General features: G+C 48.5%; 1 protein-coding gene across 6 annotated transcripts in view; it reads left to right on the forward strand.

Annotated features, from left to right (window-relative positions):
* Window positions 1-11,974, forward strand: part of MPRIP (myosin phosphatase Rho interacting protein) — a 150,522-nt gene extending 138,548 nt beyond the window's left edge. For 4 of the 6 annotated variants that reach the window (XM_087825732.1, XM_087825733.1, XM_087825731.1 and 1 more), the window contains 2 exons: window positions 1,063-1,148; window positions 5,227-11,974. In XM_087825732.1, coding sequence (XP_087681858.1) covers window positions 1,063-1,148; window positions 5,227-5,298 — 158 coding nt within the window. In that variant the 3' untranslated portion in view covers window positions 5,299-11,974. Of the gene's footprint in view, window positions 1-1,062; window positions 1,149-1,680; window positions 1,743-5,226 lie in introns of all 6 variants that reach the window. The other 2 variants (XM_087825734.1, XM_087825736.1) reach the window with 1 other exon arrangement.
* Window positions 11,975-14,226: the final 2,252 nt, after the last annotated feature.

Below are 14,226 nucleotides of genomic sequence, written 5' to 3' on the forward strand. Positions count from 1 at the left end.
TCAATATTGTAATAAGTATGTCTGCTGACAGATGAGTACTAGATTTATTGAGGTGATCACTTCATAAACTATATAAATGTCTACTGGGTTGTATACCTGAAACTAATATAATACTGTACATCAACTGTAATTGAAAAATAATTATTTTTTTTAAAAGATCAGGTAGATTTTTTTGTTTTGACATGGACAGAGATCAGTAAATATATTGAGTTAAAAAAGAATCCACACACACAGGACATATGGTATGACCCATTGCATATTTGTTTAGGTAGCCGTTTGTTTATTGATTGATTGATTGATATTTTTTAAAGAAAATGAAAGGGAGGGAAGGATGGGGAGAGAGAGGAAAGAAAGAAAGAGAGAGAGAGAGAAAAAGAAAAGAGAAAAAAAGAGAGAGAGAGAGAAAGAGAGAGAGAGAGAGAGAGAGAGGAGGGAGGGAGGGAGGGAAAAGGGAAATATTGATGTGAGAGAGTCACATTGATTGGTTGCTTCCTACACACGCCACTGGAGCCAACAGTTGAACCTGGGCACAACCCAGGTATGTGCCCTTGACCAGGAATTGAACCCGATACCCTTCTGTGTGCATGCTGACACTAACCACTGAGCCGCACCAGCCAGAGTTTAAGCCGTCATTTTCAAGAAGTCTAAAGGACTATACAGAAAACTGTTAATGGTTGTTGTCTAGGTGGGGTAGATTATGAGAGAGACTTGTTCCTGGCTTCTCAGAAGAAAGGTGGGATAAATGAATAATGGGGACAGTTGGTCTGCTCAGCAGATCATGTGCGGCTCCAGAGTGAGGTGTGCCCGGCCCCTCACAGAGCATGGCTTCACCTACAGTCAGACCGGTGCTGAGAGCCTAGTGAGTGCCCCACATAAAAATGTCCTTCAGTTGTTCTGAAAAAGATCTAGTGTGTTTTATGATTATTGACTTTGAATTCCCTTAAAGTTGTTTGAGGAAATGTCCTGTTTGTGGCAATAACAATCAGCTTGGGAAAATTTTAAAGCTTCAGTCTGGTTCCAGAGGGCTTTAGAAAACAGTAATGGATCTACTTGTTCCTTCAGATATCATGAAATCTAAAAGCAACCCCGACTTCTTGAAAAAGGACAGATCCTCTATCAGTCGGCAACTCAGAAACATCAGGTCCAAGGTGAGTCTGGGGTCCAGCCCCAGGTGTGTGGGGCTTGCAGATGTTGGGAAGAGGAGCGTGAGTCAGAGCCCACTACAGGCAGCAGCAGAGGGTCCCCAGGGTCCCAGAACTCACCTGGCCCCACACACTTACCCTGCTGGGCCAGTGCTGGCGGCTTCAAGCTCTGTGCCTGCTCTTTGCAGCAGTGGAGCCAATTTCTACAGTGACAGTGGAGGGCCAGTCCCGGGAGATGGACTCGGGGTGAATTCTGCCTCAGACCTGCAGGCCAAAGTTCCCCTCGGTCCCCTCCTGGGTCAGCCTCATGCCGCCTGTATTGTTCCTGCACACCCCTAGTTTAACACTGACGCTGCCTGCCTCTGAGAGAGGAAACTGCCTGTACCCCCCCTCGGCCTCATCACAGCAGATCCCCAGCATTCGTTCCTTGCCCCCTGTGCGCCTCCAAAGGAAGGACAGGCGGAGGGTGGGGAGTGATGAGCATGTGGCATTTAGGATTTATTGTGTGTGTCTTATTTTTTGCTCTTTCCTCTGACAGTCCGTAATTGAGCAGGTCTCATGGGATAACTGAAACGAGCCCGCTTCCAGGTCCCTTGTCATGTAGGTAAACCACCTCTCACCATCCACCCACCTGCCACCCTCCAGAGGGTGCTACCTGCATGCACTGCTCACACCTCCTTTATTTAATTCATGCTGCTCCCACAAGCACAGACACAACCCAAGTGAAGGTCCCCTGACCTGTTCTGGGGAGCTAACTGGCACTATGTCCTCGTAAGAGAGTGACCCCTGGCAGAGGGGTGCTCCCCTCCCAGCTTGGCGAGCCGGCCCACAGAGCCAGCCTCCTGGGTGGGCTCGGGCCCAGTCAGCATGCATGTCAAACACTCTGTGCGCTCCATGTTCTCTGGGGAAACCCTCCTTGCCCTCTGTTGAGCCAGACTTGACACCCAGAAGCCACTGACAAGCAGAGCCTCCTATCACTGCAGAGCCGTATTTACAGGCTGAGGCAGCTGAGCTGAAGTGTTCCAGGAGCTGATCCAGCTCAGTAGAGCACAATGACCACACATGACGGGTGCTTTACTAGTACTTTTTTTTAACAAAGCAAAAGCTTTTTACTGGGTGCCATTAAATGTAGTGCTATACAGAAAGGAGGTGGGGAGACTGAGTGCTGGCTGAGACACACCACAGGCCGGCCAGGATGGTTCACCGTCCCTCACTGTGGAGTGTGCTCACCGGCTTAGCAGGTGTGACGCCTTTAACTCCCAGGTGAGGAGGGCAAGGGCAGCAGGAAGAACTGGTGCTGGGCCCGTTCCTGTGCTGGGTGCACACTGATGCAGCCTCAGGGCCACACAGCTCTGGCTCCCTCTCACATTTCTAAGCTCAGCCTCCGTCGGAACCCAAGGCTCATCCTCCTCTGTCTCAGAGGCTCCCATGAGGCTGGTGTGGGGCAGGTCTGCTCTGCGAGGGGCCTCGGAAAGCCAAGGTTTATTCTGCTGCGGGCGTGAGGGCGTGAGCGGCTTGGGACCAAAGGCAGTGCAGCCTAATCGAAACCTCATTTCGGCATTTTTCTTTTAACATGAGAAACATCGTTTAGCAAAAGGAAAACTTGTTCATTGGTTTATGGTTTTCTTACTAAAGATTCTACTCATTTGAGGCTTAACTGTGGCTGCTGTAGAGTTCCCCCGTGCCTGTAAATAACGAGTGACAGAAAGCTTCTGCTAGGACCTTCCAGGGAGGCCTTGCTGCAGTGTGCCCACCCTGTCGGGAGAGATGAGGGGATCCCAGGGGCTCTAAACAAAGGCCAGGAAATTCTGACCAGATCTCTGTCAATAAGCCTTTGCAGCAGGCACGCAGGGAGAGCCCTTTATGTTGCCAGGAACTAGCTGGAACCAAGGTGAAGAGAAAACTGTTAGGCACCCCCAGGAAGGGTCTCCCAGAGCAGGGTCTGAGTCCACATGTGGCTTGGCCACCTTTCCAGTATTGGAAAAAAGCCCTTGGTATGCAGTGCACTCCAGGCCCAGGGAGAAGGTAGGGGCCCTCCAGATGTCCTCATGGACTCCTCCGAGGCCAGGCGGGTGCCTGTGCAGCAGTACCACAGGCCCTCCCGCAAGGGCAGGCATGCTGCTCCCGGATTGTATTTGGAGACACCCCCCCCCCCCATGGAAAGACGGGAATGAAGTCACCTAGAAATTGGACTGCCATTGGTGCTTTTGATGTGGGATCTGACACATATGGATTTGTATCTTTCATTTACGCTCCGTCTCTACCTCATGCAGAAGTGTAGACAGTCTTTGCACCATAAAGCCAAAGCAGCTTCTTGCTTAAGAGCAGCACAGCTTTTCTAGGATGCACCAGAAAGAGCACTTCCCCAGGTCCTCCTGGAGGCCCTGTCTGGTAGTGTCAGTGTGGGGTCATGGAGGCAGTCACCGGAGAGATTGGCCCTGTGGGAGGAAGGAGCCCCGAGGGAGCCGGCTGTTCCCGAGGGCCCTTCTCAGGTGCACAGGGTTGGGGATGTGTGTTTAACAGCTGGAGTGTGCGGTGCTGCATGGCTTTGGGCCTGCTACAGCCTTGGGCTGCCCCTCCTACCCCTGCTCCCTGCCTTCCTGTCCCTGAGAACAGTAGGGCCTGTGACTTGGGGTGTCTCTCAGTGCACGGACGGTGCACACTCAGAGGCAGGGTGCTTGCTGTCCCTTGGGTCTTAGGAGTGGCAGTGCACTGCTGTCTCATGGGAAAGCCCCCAGCTAGGACAGAGCAGTGTGGCATGTGACTGGGCCTGCCTACTGTGGCATGGCCACTCATGGGCCCAGCACCTGCGTGAGGCTGGCTCCCGTGCACACGGCAGCTCCTCGCCTGAAGCACTTGGGAGAAGAGACTTGAGAGCATCTTAGGTGCATTAAGGGAAGTTCGGGCTGGGACTGGGATGTGAATCAGTCCTCCTCCTCTGACCTACTCAGGGGCCGGCTTTAAAGAGACACTCACCAGCTGCTTACGCTGAGTTCTACCTGGACCAGTGAATTTCAAAAAGGTTAGCAGTAGAGCCCTTTATTTTAAAAAAGTTACTTCATTTATTCATTTACACACAGTTCCACGGTATAAACAGCAAGCAGAGCTGTTCTGGGTGAAGTTGAGGGGACAGCAGGTCCCCAGTCCCCCGGACTTTCCCACAAATGCCTGCTCTTACACCTCAGGCTGCACTCTCCAGGCCCGCAGGACTAGTGTGCTCCAATTTTGGGGTTCAGGGCTGAAACTGGTGCACTCATCTGTACCTGCGCTGGAGCCGGCCTAGAGTGCCGTGTCCTCTGAAGCCTGTACCTTTGTCAGCTCTATCATGTGAAGCTGGGAAACACACAGCTCTGCATCTGAGGCTGAGATTTGCGTAAAGGCCCGATGGCGACTAAGGAGCCCAGCCCATCCTAGCCAGCACTGGAATGCCATTCCTTTTCTCATCCAGAAATTAACTCTTTGGGAAAAGCCTCCAGGAATCAAGTGTCACTCCTATCAGGACACACAGATCCACACTCCCAGGGTCCCACAGGAAGAGGATTGGTTTTACATTTTGAAAATCTTAGTAGATATGCTGACATGTTCCCAAATCCCCATAACAGTAAATCCAACAAGGTTTCTCATCAGTGAGGGCCAAGAATTGGGTCTGAGGGTAGCCGGTGCTGCCCAGGAGCAGGGGCTGGTCCCTGGCCTGGCTCTGCCGGAGGTGCCCCAGGGGCTCTGGTCCTCCTCACCGGAGGCTCAGGGTAGCAATCGCAAGGGAAGCAGAGGTGGGCAGGCCGCAGTCGGGGAGGGTGTAGGCAGGTGGGTTTCTCGTCCTCGGCGCAGCCGTCTTTCCCTGGCTGAGTCCGTCTCCCTGCTGCTTGTCTAAGAGCCCTCTCAGAATGTAGCTTCTTATGCTCATGGACTTGTTTTTTCTGATTTTTTCCTTCTCATCTAGATAACACCATTTCACAGGACACGGCTCTCCCTAGCATGCCCACTAACCTCTGAGGAGCCCTTCCCGCCCTCCCCTCCCCACCTCTGACCATGGCTGGCAGCCAGCACTGGCCGGGGCTAACTGTTTTCTCCTGCTCTCCACCAGAGTCTGAAGGAAGGCCTGACGGTGCAAGAACGCTTGAAGCTCTTTGAATCCAGGGACTTGAAGAAAGACTGACTGTGTCCCGTTCAGTTTGAACACACTCTTCCCAGCTTGTGGCTGCACAACCCAAATGCTACTTTCCATCTATACCTTTATTTTTATTGTTGTTGTCATTATTCACTGTGGGTATGGATGCATGAGAGACAGGTTCATGGGTTCACACCATTCCCCACTGTGTTGATCTGACTTCCTGTTGTCTCTACCCGAGCTTTCCCATTGCATTCTAAAATAAGCCAAGCAGTGGGGCTGACAGGGCTGTCTGCTACAGCTGGCTCTATGTTGGATTCCCTTCCCAGTCGTCCACCTCACTCACTCACTGTCAGTATTAAGGCAGCCGATTGATAAGCTAGCTCTGTCTCACCGAGGGCACTGTGTGGGACCGGCCGGTGGCTGCAGCTCTGCTGCACACTGGGTCCCTTGGGGAGAGAACCAGCCACTGGAGTGTGGTTTTGCCTGGATCCCCCCACTGGCAGCTCACTAGCCTGCAGGAGGAGCTGGGGAACTGATCAAAGGCGTGGTTTACAGCCTTCACTAAACGCCACCTTTTAGTTTGAGAGACTTGTATTTGTTCCACTAACGCAGCTTCAAACCACACCCCAGATCATTGTGGTAAACTTTTCACAACCTTGAAAATGTCGAAACAGCCTTTCCTGTTTTGTTTGTTTTTTTATTAAATCTGGCACAAAACCCCACCCTCTCATTCCTTCCTACCTGAAGCACTTGGGAGAAGAGACTCGAGAACATCTTAGGTGCATTAAAGGACATTCGGGTTTGGAGTGGGATGTGGATCTGTCCATACCCTCTGACCTCAGTGGCATCTCCTTTCTTGCACCAGTAACCCTGTCTTTCCATAACTACTTGGCTTGTTGACTTGGCCTGGGATTTCAGTGTGCTCCGGTTTTTGGGTTCCCTCAGGGAATTGCTCAAGGGGGTAGGTGATTCCTCTCTAACCTCAGAAGCTTCACTGCGCTTTAGGAAAGGTGAAGAGAAGACCCCTGTGTTAAGTCAAAAAGAAAGTGCAGAGGATGTCAAAATCAGACGAAAATTGCCCATTGTTTTCTGTTCTTAACTAACCTGAGATCTGAAGAGTTCCCCTTTAGCATTTAGAGAATCTAAAGTAACACTATACTGATAATTCTGCTTAACAGGTGAGTAAGAGCTTTGGAGTTTCTGTTATGGCCGCATGAAAACTATTAATCCTGAGAGGAGAAGTCCAAACACACCAGGTCGGCACCAGCTCTGCTGCCTCAGAGCAAGGTGGAGGCACTCGAGTGGGGCGTTGGGGACTCACTCTGATCACGCCGCCTCTATCGGTCTGTTGATTTGACTGCCAATAGCATGCTTTTGCTTTGTGTTAATGCTTGAGTTAGTCTGATGGTCTCTGGTTATACAGATACTTTGGGGGTAAAAATGTAGAGATCATCTTGCTCAGTTTCTAGATTAAGTTAGTTAGCAAGGTTATCTGAAGAGTCCTGGGAAGGCCAGATGGAGGCCCTCGCATGCTGGCTGCTAGCTGGAGTGAGCCCCCTTCCGCTGGTGCGATCCTGTCCTGCTCACGCATTCCTTCTAAGAGGCTTAGCCACACCCGTCTATCCTTGCTACTATTCTTCCATGTTTTTAAAAGCAAGAGAATGTCAGCTCTGCTTTCTTAATTCTGCTTATCAGACGCCCCTGACACGTAGATTGACAGCGTTTTTATAAAGGACTGTGACTTTTTGTGTCACGCTCAGGATGGGAATTACAGAAGGAATATTTGGGACCCACGTGTCCTCTAGGGCAGAGTGATGCGGTACAGCCTGGCCTCTGCAGCTGTCTGGGCACCATGGCTTCTGTCATTCCTTCAGAATGTGTCTCACCCAGCACGGCTCCCTTTGTGGCTGCCACTGCTCCAGCCTCCCAGAGGTTTCTGGCCAGGTCACGCATGGAGTCAAGCTGAAGACTGTGCTGCAAGGGTTTGAAACCTGCAGGGGTTTTGAATAGGTGAAAAGAGCATTCATTGTATTCACTTGTCCCTTGAGGTTAGATCTCAGGAGTCCTGGTGAACAAATGTGTTGAGTGCAGCATTTGGGGGTCCAGGGCAGAGATGGGGCAGACCTCTTATCACTGCAACCTCTGTAAAGGATCTTCCTGCTCACCCCACAAGCAACAGGACTCCCTCTCCTGGGGCTCGTTTGGTCTGGGGTCACCAGGAAATGGACTGTGAATGCTAAGCTGGCCAAGGAATGGGGCACTCTGGCCCCTCTAACAAAAGGCTGGTCCTGCTGCAGCCTCCCTCCCAGAGTGCCGAGCCTGCCTCGGCCCTGCTGAGCCATTCCACACTGACAGCTGCCAGGCTCTAAGCCAGGCCTGCGCTTCCTCCTGCTCAGTCCTGTTCTCCAGCCAGAGTGAGCAAGCAGCACAGGACACAGCGGGTCTCACGGCCTGCCTGTCCCGCTGCAGTGTGTCCTCCAGGCGCCTGCGAGCACCAAAACCCCAAAACCCTAGCCACCGAGGAAAGAGGAACACTGGAGGCTGAGTCGCTTCTGTGTGTTACACAAAGGCCCTCAGGGCTGAGCCGCCACAGAGGCTGTGGAGGGGTAACAGGGTTGTGAGCCGGTGCTCCGCGCTTACTGCCCCAGCACAAACCAAGCAGTGGTGGGAGCCAGCCTCCGCCTTCCAGGAAGGGACGTGTTACCAGGGACCCGCTCTTCACAGTTGTAATTACTCTCCTGTACATGTTCACTACTCACTTGTACTCTGCTAGCATGTGTGAATCAGCTGTGGCCAGTGTACTAATGGGAAAACTGGACAGTGACTGTGTGACAGTTTGTGGACGTTGGCGTTGATCACGGTGAGCTGCGCGTGCACATGCGGCCAGTGGTGCTCCAGGTCCACTAGCATGCCAGCCCCCGAGCAGACGGGGAAGCTGACCCAGGTGACTGGCTCTCTGCAGCCTCTGGCAGAGGTGTGGCCGTGGATGGGACGAAGGCGGTAGACAGGGCACTTCGCCACTGGAAATGGAAGCTTGTGCAAGAAGGCGTCAAAATGAGTCTGAATTTGTGGGAGGAAGTGATGGCCGTCCTGGAGTGAATGGTGGAGGCCATGGTGGGAACGCTGGGCTTGTCAGGAGCTAAGATCAGAGGCCCCTCCCCAGGAGTCCAGCAAGTGGAAAGGCAGAGTGCGGGCCAGGCCCCACGCACCGGCTGGTTAAGTGGAAGCTGCCTTGCCCTGGTGTCCAGATCCAGCCACGTGTTCCCTGACTGAGCAACTGGGCCCTGGGGTCCTGGCACAGGCCACACACAGGAAGAGAGGGAACTGCAGCTTTTAAACAGTTGTGGCTCGGGAGTCGGCCTGAAAGGAATTCTGACAGATAAAGCCAGGAAACAGAATGGGCCTAAACATGTTCTATAGAGATGCATTTATAATGCCATTTGTTTCACCACAGAGTAGATGGAACGCTAACTGCTTTTTATCACGGCTGCCTGAGGATCCCTCTAGCAAGTCTGTTTTTAAACTCATCCTACAGGTGAAGCAGCCCAGTGCCAGCCCCACCCTTGCAGGGCCTGGAGGCTGGGTGCCAGCTCTGCCACCTCTCCAGCTGTAAAACGACAAGGGTTGCTGCTGTCCCTGCCAGCGTTAGCCAGTAAGACTAGGGGGAGGCAGATGTGTCCTCGACAGGGAGGAGCTGGCAGGCAGTGGGCTCTCAGGAAAGGTTTCTTCTCCCCCACACTTGAAACACCCCCCAGTTCCTGAGGCCCAGGGCTGGATGAGCAGTTCACAGCAGGGCCTGTGGCCTGACGTCAGGGTGAGGGATGGGGGAGGCTTCACTCCCTGCCCGCTGGTGCGTGCACAAGGTCTTCATGGCCAACCACGCTGCACTCCTCCCCGGCTCGTTCATCGGCTTGTCCGGGGCTAAGACATTTCTCCGGGGATTCAGAGCTGCTGTTGGGTAGAGAGGGGTGCAGCCGCCAGCATTTCTTGTTCCCGAAAATAGAAGTTTACCCCTCGTTGCCCTAAGGAGGCTTGGAATTTAACATTTTCCTGTAAAGACACAATTTCAAAAACAGTTCAGACACCCCGTCACCAAAAAAGGAGGGGATTTATGTATTTTCAAAGTTCTACAAAGGAGAGGGAAGTATACAGTATTATACTTCAGAGGAATTAAATTCTAAAGGAGAAAGATTGGCACATTAATTGGAAGCTTCGCTTCTGAGAGAAGGTGTGTCATCTGGAGTGTCTCCCACCCTGAACCCTGGCAGCTCAGCCCCTGCAGTGCTTATGATAAGCAGGAATTTGCTTTATAAATAAACCACCTGCTTGCCCAGCATTTCCTCCGCTCTGTTAGGGCGAGCGAGCATCCCCAGTGCCCTGGTGCAGTGGCTGGCACTGGGCCTCCCTGGAAGACGGGAAGAGAGCTGCTGAGAACTTAGTCACTAGAGCTCTTCAAGGCCCTTGCACCCGTTCTTCCGCCTCGCCATGGGCCTCTGCCCTCTGTCACCCGCAGAAAGAGTGGCTACCAGGCTGGTCTGCTGGGGCGTCTCAGTCCGTGCACATGAGGCCCGCCATCGGTTTCCTCCAGCGTCATGCTCCGTTAACTAGCGTGCAGGCTCCTCTCCCTTGGCTTTTCCGTGGCACCAAATCCCTAAAAGGTCTGAGCTCAGTCAGGTGTTATCAGAATTCTGATTGTAGGAAAGGTCTTTTTATTCCCCTGAGATCAGGCCTAAAGATCAGGTCCTTCACTTTTCTCAGCATCGAGTAGCAGGACACGGGGGCTTCTCCGCAGCAGGCCAAGTGTACGCGTGCTCGCTGCTCTGGGGAGGCGTGAGTGTGGTGTACAGTGGGCAGTGCTGGGTGGTCTTACATGTGCAGACGCTTGAGGCAGCGTCACACCTCCCACACTAAGTTGAAACTTAAATACGGACCGGCCTGAAGGGGGTCTGAGAAGGGTTCCTTATAGGAAACTTGCCATAAGCCCACCGTGGGAATGCACACTGTCAGTCTCTCGAGTTCTGTCTGCTGGAAAAGACCCAGCCTCTTTTCCCTTTTGAGAACAATCTGTTTCAAGTATTCTTGCTTCTCTATAAAGGGCAGAGGCCTACCTTCTCTGAAATCTTTCAACACAAGACTCACAAAGTAGGAGGAATAGCTCAGCACTAGATCACCTGCGTGTGGAACAAGTGACTAGCTGCTTAAACCCACCTTGAGCCCCTTTCCTCTAGGTTCACACAGGACTGTGGCGACAGGCTGCAGCACACTCAGTGTGGCTCCCAGTTTCCCTGGATTTAAAAGCGTTTGTCTTTATCTTCACAGCAACCTGTATGTAATTCAGAGCAAGCAGTGTAAATATTACTCGTTACTGTAGGGACTTTTGTGACAGTGTGATGTTCTTTAATTACGTACAGACACCCTTTTTAAGATGGGGAGAACAGCTTTCGTGTAGCGTCGAGCCCACCCGACAGTAAAAGGAAAAGCTCTGAGACAGTTTTGACCTCAGGGCCGACACACTGGGTAGGGTACGTGCAGAGTCCAGTGAGTGTCCAGGTTTCCCCAGCTCCTGGGTTGTGTTGTGCAATAGCACAAAGGCTGCAGACTCGTGCTGTTACTTTATAATATACATCTATGTCAAATAGGAGGAAACGCTTAGTCACAAAATACTTAAGAATTGGATGGTCCGATACAGGAGGACATTGAAGTCTCAGGTTGCAGCGTTGTTGGGGGGCCTCCAAGGTGGAGTTTGCGCACCGTGAAGGAAATGTCAGGCGCGGCCAGCCCCCCTGCTGTCCTCACGTTCCCACATCCTTTGCTCTTTTCCCCCTTTACAACTAGTTATATCACATATTTCTGTTTTATTTTATAGAAAGCTAGGAGTAGATTAAGAAGAACACTAAATTATTGTGTTATGTTTATATCACAAAACTTCAATTAAAATGGATTTTAGGATTTACATTTAGTACTTACAACATATCTACTGACTTATTGTTAGGATTCAAAACCAGTTGAGTGATAAGAATCAATTCATACAGTTTTTCTAAGTAATATTTATAAAATGTAAGGTTTCTAAGTGGTTTCTCAACAGTTATAATTAGTAATTTTTCTATCAGGGTGACTGTCTCAATTCAGCTACTAAAGACAAAAACATACTCTGCCAAGCATGTTATACTGGGTGAGCTGATACACATGATTGTTCTGCTGTGAGGAGTTAGGAAATAAATCACAGCAGTCACATCTGCCACCGCTAATTATTTTAAGTTAGGTGATACATGTTAAAGAACAAACTTGTATAACTTAACTGGTGTTTAATTTCTGAACTGATGTACTAAATGATAATGTTCACCAGACAGAAAGTCTCATGCAGAAGAAAGCAGAGGCCTGAGGGGCCTAGGTGACTACTTAGCACACAGCAGGCTCCCCGAGAGGCCTCCAGGTGGAGGCAGCTCCAGAGCAGAGGCCCCAGAATGGGCGGAAGAGAAGAGCCTGGTCAGTGATGCCACTCTCTGTTTTGACAATTCAAGAATTTTATGGTTTAGTTTGAGGCTTTTTTTTAAGTTTCTGATCAACTGTTCACTAAAACTGAAGTATTACTTTGTCAAAATATTTATTCCTTTGTGTGACATGCTAGATTCCTATGGATATAGCTGATCATTTCTATTTTGTAAATACTACCTAACTTTACATAAACTATATCATAATAAACTATTTTTGCATCACCCTTTGCATGCTGTGAATGAGGTTTTGTTTAATGGACAGACATATGCAAAATATGCACTTAGGTCAAAAGTCAGAAACTGGTCAGTTGCTTAGAGATTTATAATGAAGCCTTTGTTTTTACTTTTATTACCTGCTTTTTTACAGTGTTTTTAAAGTTTGGGATTAGTTGTCAGCATTTAAAAATCAGATTTCATATAAAAATCCAGTTTCACATGTTCACATGCAATACAGTGTAAGAAAAATTTATATCCAGAATCGAAGGCATATTAGCTTAGTTATAGCCAAAGGATGAGAAATACTACCCTACCCCATGCCTGCCCCTTTATTGTAAATAAGCCTATTAATAAAGTTTCACTTTTTGCTTTAAAAAATGCATCTTACCTCATGACCCAACACACACACAACAAGGACCTGAAATTTCACAAAATAATACTCCGGTATATGCTCCTATAGAATGTGTCTATTCTGTTTCATTCTTTAAAATTCTAATAGTAACCCACTAAATTTAAATACTTTTTTTTCAATATTGCCACAACCTTTGGAATGAGATACGTAAAAACGAGGGAATCCAAACATATTCAGATAAACAAAAAATTAAAGTCTGACTACCCATTAGAAGTCAACTTATGGAATTGGTAATACTTAGTAGAAACAAAGTTGAGTACAGACATATAAAGGATACATATTTTCAGTGTGCTATTCCAGTTTAAGGATGTTTCAATAATTTTCTACCCATTAAAAAATTAGTCAAATGTACACACAGTTTTTGGACAGGGTTTAATATATTCTAATAGCTTAAACACTATTTTTTTAAAGCTATGTAAATGTGCAATTTGAAAAGGCAGTTGGCCTTTGGTAAATCCAACACCCTTTCATGATGAAAACACTCAACAAAAATTAGGAGCAGAAGGGAGCATTTCAGTACAAAAAGCCAGCTATGAAAGCCCACAGCTAACACACTCAATGGTGAAAGACTGAAAGCTTGCCCCTGAGAGAGGAACAAGACAAGGATGTCCTCACTGTATCTATTCAACACTGTACTAAAGATTCTCACCAGAACAGTTGGGCAAGAAAACAGGCATCCATATGGAAAGGAATAAGTAAAACTGTGCCGATGACATGATCTTATATATCGGAAATCTTAAGGAATCCACCAAAAAAATCTTAAATGAGTTCAAGTTTGCAGGATACAAGCTCTATACACAAAAATCAATTTATTTCTATACACTAGTAATGAACTATCAAAATGAAGTTAACATGATTCCATTTGTGATATCAAAAAGATTTTTTAAAACAATGTAAGACTTGTACACTGAAAACTACAAAACGTTAAAGATTTAAATAAATGGAAAGGCACCCCATGTTCATGGATTGGAAGACAAAATTATTAGAATAGCAGTACTCCCTAACTCAATCTACAGGTTCAACACAATCCCTGTCAAAGCCCCAGCTACTTTTGCAGAAGTTGATCAGCTGATCCTGAGTCATATGGAAATATAAGGAGACCCAGAATAGCCAAACAATGGAAAAGAACAAAGAGGACTCATGCTACTGGGTTTCAAAACTTAATACAATATTTCAGTAATCAAGACAGTGGCTATAGATTGGGATATAAATCAATAGGACAGAATTGAGAATCTAGAAATAAGCCCTTACAGTTATGATTATTTTCAACAAGGGTGCTAAGACCCTTCAGTGGAGAAAGAATTTTTTCAACAAATGGTACTGGGACCACTAGCTATGCATATGCAAGAGAATCAATTTGGGCCCCCTAACTCACACTATACACAAAAATTAACTCAGAATTGATCTAAATAGCCCGGCCAGGCGTGGCGCAACGGTTGAGCATCGACCTAGGATCCAGGCGATCAGGGTTCGATTCCCGGTCAGGGCACATGCCCGGGTTGCGGGCTGCAGCTGATCAATGACTCTCTCATCATTGATGTTCCTATCTCTCTCTCTCTCTCTCTCTCTCTCTCTCCCTTCCTCTCTCTGAAATCAGTAAAGATATATTTAAAAAAAAAAAGAATTGATCTAAATATAAGAGCTAACAGTGTAAGACTTGTAAGGAAAAAAATAGCAAATCTTTGTGACCTTGGGTTGGGCAATAGTTTCTTAGATACGGCACCAAAGCACAAGCAGCAAAAGTAAACACAAACTGAATTATATCGAAGTTAACATGTTGGAGGGATCACAATACTGATATCAAAGTATATCAAACTATACTACAAAGCTACTGTAATCAAAACAGCCTAT

Source organism: Miniopterus natalensis, chromosome 17, assembly GCF_054644295.1.
Source record: "Miniopterus natalensis isolate mMinNat1 chromosome 17, mMinNat1.hap1, whole genome shotgun sequence".
In the NCBI taxonomy this organism is placed as follows: domain Eukaryota; kingdom Metazoa; phylum Chordata; class Mammalia; order Chiroptera; family Miniopteridae; genus Miniopterus; species Miniopterus natalensis.